This window comes from Manis javanica, chromosome 13 (assembly GCF_040802235.1).
Source record: "Manis javanica isolate MJ-LG chromosome 13, MJ_LKY, whole genome shotgun sequence".
NCBI classification, from domain to species: Eukaryota; Metazoa; Chordata; class Mammalia; order Pholidota; family Manidae; genus Manis; species Manis javanica.
Genome location: NC_133168.1, coordinates 65,347,418 through 65,355,678, shown reverse-complemented (window position 1 = coordinate 65,355,678; position 8,261 = coordinate 65,347,418). Strand labels below are relative to the sequence as shown.

Below are 8,261 nucleotides of genomic sequence, written 5' to 3'. Positions count from 1 at the left end.
GGTGAAGTGTCAAATAACTGCATCCAACTACAATTTTTACAATGTATTTCATTCTGTAATCACATTTAATGAATTTCCTTTCATTTCTACTTTATCTTATTTTTGAAAATACCCAAGGAACAACAAAGGAGGCATATTCAACTGAAGAAATTTATTTATTTTTTCTAGGTACATAGATGACGTAATTATAGACAAGTTTTGATACATAGGAAGACCCTTCCGTCCACCTTTCTCTTTGCTAAATGAATCATCACAATAATTTTTACAATTTTTAAAACGATACACAGCTTTCTTGGGCTGAAGCAATCGCAAGACCATATCGGTACTGGTATATTACAGCTACTTACAATGTTTAAGAACAGCAATGGAGAAAAATAAGTTATTTAAATATTGATTTCATATACAGAAAGTGCAATGTTGTTAGCTGTTATATAACTTGCTTGACAATTTGTTTTCTCTATCAATTTAAAAATCAATATAACTTGGATTCTGATGACTATATATTTTTTTTCTGAGAATAATACAGTACACACATGCAGCGCTGACTTGGTGAACTGACCTCTTTAGCTGCAGTTATGAAAGCAAATGTTGCTATGTCTGGAACTGATTTCCAATAGGCTAGGAAATTTCCAATTTCACTGGCACCAGGGTTCAGGACAGAGAAAAGGGCCACTAGGAGAAGGCCATGAAAATCAAGCTACTTCTTGGTTATCTGGGAATGTAAATAGCGGTTAGGGCTGGCTGCATTTGCTTGTAGACAGGTCCAAAGTAAAAATCACACATACTGGGTGTGTAGCTACCTGAGCTGAACTGACTTTCCAGGTTGTATTTGTGCTTTCCAAAGACAACAATTTCACCATTCCTCCACATTCTGTACCTGGATTTGGCTGATGTCTACCACCTGTCTTCTCATGTCCCCAGGTGGCCCCCAAACCACCTCAGTCAAATGTCACACACAAACATTCTGGCTTTTCTAGGATCAAATTAAAAGCTTCAAGCAAAAGAAGACCAAACAAATAACTAAAAAAGAAAAAAAAAAGGATTAAGAAAAGCACAATAAAATAAAATCCACCTCAGACCCCTACAATTAGGAAGACCTTCCCACCAAAAATTATTCATGGTCCCTGAACTTGGTTTTTCTAGGCAAAGGCAAGGATTTCCAAAGAAGAGTGATAAAAATATGGTGTGGCTTTCTCAAAAACTCATATTCAGAAAGCTCCCATTTCCAGTGCCACTTTTATGCAAATGAAATCCTACACAGAAAATGAACAGGCACTGAGAAATTCACTTCAGATCTCCTCTTCTCCTTTGTTACTGCATAATGTTTGCGTGGTCTTTTTGCTCAGCTTAAACTATGAGCAGAATCTCTTAGAATATCATATTGAGGTTATTGCAAAATCAGGACGAGGTGTGCGTTTTACAGCCCCCACCTCCACCATAGCACTTGAAATACGTTTAGTGACAGTTTAAAAGGGCTGTGCCCCATTACATTCCACATTGGGCTATGCGCACAGGAATGTCACAACCTGAGATGACAAAAATGGGCTGTTTTTTAAAGAGTTCAATACAAATTTGGCAGCTTTTGGCTTTTATTCCACATTTCCACAACTTGTTCACATGGCATCTTGAAGAAATTGAGTGTTACTAAAGAAAGATACATTACTTAAGAAATGCATACTGAAGCATGAAATAAGATTATCACCTGAGAATGTCCTTTTCCTCAGAAACTGGATCCAGGAATATAAAACAAATACTAAAGATGGCTTTGTAATTAATGAAATCATTTTTTTTTCCCTGAGGGAAATCACTTTAAAGTTTTAAGGAGCAGATGAAATACTAAAGAGCTTTTGATTGAAGCTTTGTGTTCCAAGTGTCTCCATTGGAAATGATCATATTCATGTGTCAAAACAGTGCTCGTGATAAAATGTGAAGAAAAACTATTTGGTAAGCAGTAGAAATCTTAATAGTTTAGTTGTCTAAATTTGTTTGCTAGAAAATCAGACACTAGTTTAAAAGAGGATGGCATATGCTCAAATCAGTTGGCAAACAACTGAAAATATGCACATACTTAATACATGGCTAATGTAATTTGGCTCCAAAATTAACCTTTATTTGAATTAAAAGAATTATCTAAAGAAGAAAAGGAAAACAGTATCTTAATTCTAAAACTGAGAAAAACTTTTAAAACATCTTATAACTATTTCCCTTTCGAAAAACACCTTTCTGAGATACTCAATCTTACAATGACTTTTTGCAAAGGTGATTTGTTAGCTGGTGACAGAACTTTGGAATGGATGCAGTAAGCAGTCCAAGTTAATACCACAGCACAATGACCAACATGGTAACAATAGTAATTAATTAAAATGAAGGTAGTTACTACACACATACATACACATACGCATGCATGCACACTCACACATACACACAATCTCTGAATTTCAGATAGTTTTTTTACTGGACTTGTAGTTAGTTTAAAAAACTGAAAACCAACATAAAATTTCTGCTTGATAAACACTCCTACACAATAAGCCATGTTAGAATGACAATTAGAAGAGCCCATTTTTGCCGAACACATCTCATATATGTCAGATGGCAGTCTAAGCTGAGGTCTGGAACTATGGTTATAGGGTGGTGAACACTAGTTAGGTAACTGCTTAAAAGCTTACATTAAGGCAAATAAAAGCTGATTGCTAGAAAGCAATTATTAAAATGTCTCTTGCTTATCTAAAGGAGAATAGGATTTTTTCTTCTAGTGCAACCAGATTTTCTTACTTTTGCACACATGAGCATGCTCAATAGTATGCACTAGCTCCCCAGTCTGTTACTTTGGCCTAGCAAAAGCCTGACTGGTCCCGGGGTATCCTGTAGGGTGACAGGCACACAGCAAGGGCACCATCAGAAATGGAAAGGCTGGCCCCCTTCTGCTCCCAGCCCTCGCCCAGCACACCAAGACAGACCAGAGGCACAGCTTGTGACAGGTTGGCATCGGTTCTTCTGAGTTCTAAAAATAAAAATAAGTGCTTGTCTTTTCTTTGGGGGCCAAAGAGAACCACACCAATTTCCTCAGGGAGGCTTGTTTGGAGAAGAGAGGGTCATCAGTCCTGTGCCAAGGTTTCTCACTGTTGGGCCACACACTGGGCTTTTCTTCTGGATCTGTCCTCATGTCCAGAGGTTGAGGAATTGCATCAGCATCACAAGCACAGTGAAGGGGGGCTGTTGTCCAGGGAGGTCCATTACGGGCCTGGCTACACGGCCTCAGGGCCTGGCGGTAGTTTGAAGAGTCTGGCTGCAGACACGAGCTTGCTTATGTGTCTCTCCTCTGTGATGCCGGCCTCCTGAAGGCAAGTGTGGGACAGAGAAGGCACTTGACCCAGGGTGCTGAACCCGGCTTCAGTGAGGGTGCTGGCATACATGGGCAGACCGATGGAAACCAGCCAATCGGACACGGATGAAATGCAACCAGGGGAGAGGGGCTTTCTACAGATTTCTGTGAGTCCACCGCTGGGGATCTGGATAAATAAAGAAAGCGATTTTATGAAGACCCAACATGTTCCATGAGAGGGCTCCTTCTCATAGGCCTAAAGGGGACATTACTGAAACACTATAGTATTGGACTACAGAAATGATCATTCTAAGGGACGTCAAAGACCAAGAGCAGCACCAAAAACTCTTTCTCCACTTCTGAAAGGTGAGACAAATGTTCAAGGAAGTTTTTGTGGTTCTAGAAGCTACTTGGAATTAGACCTAACCCTAAGCACATGTCCAGTTCTCCAGACTGTAAGCATTTAAATAGCCTGCTATTCTGCCTCCCGGTGAATTATGCTCTTCAGGGAGACATCCCTAAGGTGACTGACTTGGCAAACCTGTGTGATGGTGTGAAAAGTAAGACATTCGATGGGTAGTTTTCATAAAATAGATTTCCCACTGTATTTTCAGTCTACACTAACAACCAGAAAATTAAACATTTCATCAATATAGTTATGAAGAACTTAAAATACAATAGTATCAGGTGTTGACTAGGGCAGGGAAATGGACATTTATACTGGAGTTCTGGGAAAACCAATTGCTACAACTTTCAGGAAGATAATTTACTAACAGATGTGCAAATCCTTGCTTGAGATTTTGTTCAGTCTTGATGACTCGAACCCACTTGAAGGAACAGATCCTTGGAAATTAACTTTGGGGGTCTACAAAGATTTATTATCAAGACGTAATTATTACATTATTTAAAATAAAAAGTTGGAAAAAAACCCTAAATGTTTCAACAGTATGGGATTGGCCAAATTAGGACAAATTCACCTATTAGAACATGTTGAAATACTGATAATACAAAAGAATTTTTAGGGACAGATAGATTTGTGGTCTGGTAACTGAAAACAATCAGACTGTAAAACTACATGTACTACTGTATATGTGCAGATGTGACTAGATGGATTTTTAAGAACTTTTTCATAGCGCTGGGAGTAAGTGTAATTTTCCTTTTTTTCTTCCAAAACTGAATTTTCAAAACTTTCAGAATTTCAAAATCTGAATTTCAAAAATTTCAGTGTAGGCTGAAAATGTCCTTCTTTCCCCCCAGGTGCCTCCCTTCCATAGCTGTGATGGACCCTGGGCTACTTAGCGGTTGCCAGCATGCTTTTCGTCAGGCACTGTGACTGAAAGGCCCTCAGAAAGTGAGCAAGGGAGCCCCGAGGGGCCAGCTGCTCACCGCCATGCGGTGCTGCTTCCGCAGCAGCTTCACGCGGATCTGGTCCATGTTGGTGGCAACGTCCCTCTCAGGCTGACCCAGATCCTCCGCGTATCTCTGCACCAGGGCTTCAGGAATCCCACAGCGGCCGTGCTGCGTGGAGAACAGAAACGTGGCATGAGGGGCTGCAAGGATTTTTTTTTTCTCCAAGAACAGCAAACATGAGGTAGCATAAGATATCTCACTACTGGAATTTATCATCAAACGTTTTAATTTGAAGTATCTATCCTTTGTCATCAAGATGGATATTCTAGCGAGAATACTTTTTAATTTTTTTGATGACTTTAGGAAAGTTCTGGAACATAATTACAGCAGAACATAACCACCCTACATTTTTCAAGCCAATGTCCTCACCTCACGCTAGCTGGTTGTTTTGCACAGCGCTTTGTTACAGATAGCCTCCTAAACTCAGGACTGAAGGGCAAACTTGAGCTCTATAGAGCCTACTGTTTGCGCTTCATCTATTTCCTACTGCCACATCACTAGGCCAGCATTTACTGTAGAGTAGGATTCTCACAAAGGGGTTTATTCACTAAATATTATGGAAGACTACAAGGTGGAGGATTTTAATGAAAGATATTTGTGGTTTTAAGATTTTTATAACAAGGTGTCCTAGGAATGCCTTATAACCAGCACTTCCAGGGGTAATGTGCAGCTATGTCTATTATCATTTATTTGTCTTCAAAGTCATTTTTGGTATTGGTAGTTTCATTTTTTTTTCCAAATAAGAAATGAGTTTTCATTATAGATCTTAATATTTTTGACACAGTGGGATATGTTATATACTTTTCACTCTTACTCATATACGTAACTATACAACATGATTACTACATCTGAAGAGGGTTCTATAATCTTCAAGGTTTTTTTTCACATTTATTTGATTTGTTCCTAATAACACTTGTAAGAGGCTGTGATACAGCTTATTATTACTCCCATTTTATATAAAAGGAAAGGAAATGAAACCTAAAAACACGTGTTGAAGACGACGTGGGAACTCGAACTCAGGAATGTCCTGTGTGCTAAACCCTCCCCTTCAAAAACCAGTTCTAGTGCTAATAGCTCTCCCTGCAACGTAAAGCTGCCCAAATGTACAACTAAACAAGCAAAAGGGTAAAGAAACAAGCAAAAGAGTAAAGAAACAAGCCAAGGCTGGGCCGTATCTGCATGTGTGTTGAACCGGGCAACGTGCGCTCTCCCAGATGCCAGGGGCCGAGGCCTACTGCGGGCTGGACACTCGGATACCTTATCAGAATAGGGCTCCTCGGTGAGGTCGATGGCTTCGGCTCGCAGCTTGCTCTCCGTGAGCATTTCCAGGTCCACCCCGCGCACGCAGGAGCTCTTCCTTGCCAGGGCCGAGCCTGGGCGGCTGCCACGCTCCAGAGGCCCCGAGAGCCAGGGCGGCGGCCTTGCACACGGGGGGCTGCCGGGCTCCGGCCCCACGAGGGCCCGGGGGGCCTGCGGCGCTGGGCACTCGCCAGGGCTGCCCTTCTTGATGGGCAGGCGCGGCGCATCGGGCCCTACAGGGCCGTTGGCCAGGCGCTCGCGGCTCCTCTTGGCGGGAACAGGCGGAGGCTGCACTGGAGTCTTAACCTGCGTTCTTGCCTCGGGACCCCTGTGCTCGGCATCCACGCCTTCGTTGGTGCCGGCGGGATGATATGTTCCCTCACAGTCGAGTCCTTTTCTGTGACCCTCCAGGGGAGTCCTTGCTAAACTGGGTCTACCTCCGGGGGGCGGCGCGTCACAGGTTTTGGGCAAACATGGAGGGGGTGACGTGGACCGGGCAGCGGCTGGGAGTGGGCCATCCAGGTTCTTGGTCGTTTTCGGTGGCTCAGAGCATCTCTTGCTTTGGGTCAGTAGCAATGCATTGTCAACAGCAGAATCTTGTCCAGGGCTTCGAACCTTTGTGACCGAGGGGGTTGTCTTTTGTGGCACTTCTGGTACAATCTGAGGGGAGAGGCCTGTCACCTCGCCTGGCACGTCCTTCTCAGCAGCAGACTCTCCTTGAAGGTCATCCAGGGAGTGGGGGCGGGGCCAAGGCTCCACAGCCTGGGGGCCCCCCAGGGTCTCACAGCTCCGACAGATGGAAATGGGGAGGCTTCTTCGGTTTTGGGTCAAGCCAGTCCCAGACGGCTGGTCAGAGCGCTTGGCAGCGTGAGGGGCAAGACCACTACACAGCCTGCTCTCTTCTGCCTGCTTGCGACCATCCACGGACTTCGTCAAAGGCAAGGTTGGGTAGTTGCCCAGCTGATTCCTGGTGAAAGACTTCAAGCTGGACTCAGCTGATGACTTGACCGAGAGAAGGCCCGTTTTCCTAGTCTTACCTGCAAGACAAGAAAATATTTTACAATTGCATTTTTAAGAAGTGAATCAATCAAATTGATCTATGAAGGTGTGCTGACAAAAATCATAATCTCCCAACTCCTATATCCCATGTTGAATTACACTAAGAGCATAAAATCACCATTTACAACAAGTGATATAGGGTTATTATGGTCCCGTTTTTATTTTTAGAAGAATTCTTGGTCTTTATTAAAGGACTCATGGAGACTGAAATTAACTGAGTTATATGGAAAAGAAATAAGCTGTCAGGCAGTAAAATAAATCTAGGCCTAATGTCTGTGCCTAGATGCAGTCAGTATGGAGGAAAGGTTGACTATCCATACCTCATTTAGAAACCACACTGATGGCATTTCTGTTTAGTGAGTACAATTTCCTAAGGTCATGGCTGTAGAGCAGAGGTGGAACTGAATTCTGAGACAGGCTCTACACATGGTGCTGCCTAAGGTTCACTAGTGACCAGGGAATCCTCAAATTATACTTTCCAAGCCCTCCCTTCCTGGTGGTTGGTGTGTGTGAAATAAATGCATCCTAGAAACAGTCAACCAACCTTGGTACAAGTAAGAAAACAACCATGAGTATTTTTGCTTGAGACAATCTATAAAATGCTGACATAGTTCTAATTCCCAGTGAAGCAACAGCCCTGATTAAAACAAACTGTTAGACAGATAACTGAGCTATCAACCAGATACAATCTACTTATCTGAATACTGTTGATTGACATTAACTGCTACTGTGGCTTGATAAGCCTTACTGCGAATTCAGTATCAGTACGTCAGGCACTCTGCTAAATGCTTGGTTTACATCAATGCTTTTAACACACACATATTCACTATAATGAACTGTCCTTTGTTGCATTTGATTAATAGCATGTTTGGGATGTGCTCTGACACTGGGCTGAGATGCCTGAGGGGAATAACCCAGATGATAAAGACATGAGACAAGTGATTCTAGTATCTAGGCCTGTAGAAAAAAGTAAAAAATCTTAAGCCCACATCAGGTTTAGAAGGGGCAAAGAAATGGCTGGCTACTATTTCTGAAAAGCCACCATCTTGTAACTGAAGGTGCTCTTCCTGGTCTACTGTTTCAATAAGCATTTCTAATTAAATATCTTAATTAAGAATTCTGACACCTCCCCAGTAAGCAATCTCACCTTTCAATAGAAAAGCAGCAAGGA

General features: G+C 42.4%; 1 protein-coding gene across 7 annotated transcripts in view; it reads right to left on the bottom strand.

Moving 5' to 3' along the window:
- Positions 1–136: 136 nt before the first annotated feature.
- Positions 137–8,261, bottom strand: part of SASH1 (SAM and SH3 domain containing 1) — a 235,881-nt gene continuing 227,756 nt past the window's right edge. For all 7 annotated transcript variants that reach the window (XM_073219726.1, XM_073219727.1, XM_037022006.2 and 4 more), the window contains 3 exons: positions 5,990–7,068; positions 4,709–4,840; positions 137–3,509 (listed from right to left, as the gene is read on the bottom strand). In XM_073219726.1, coding sequence (XP_073075827.1) covers positions 3,246–3,509; positions 4,709–4,840; positions 5,990–7,068 — 1,475 coding nt within the window. In that variant the 3' untranslated portion in view covers positions 137–3,245. The remainder of the gene's footprint in view (positions 3,510–4,708; positions 4,841–5,989; positions 7,069–8,261) is intronic.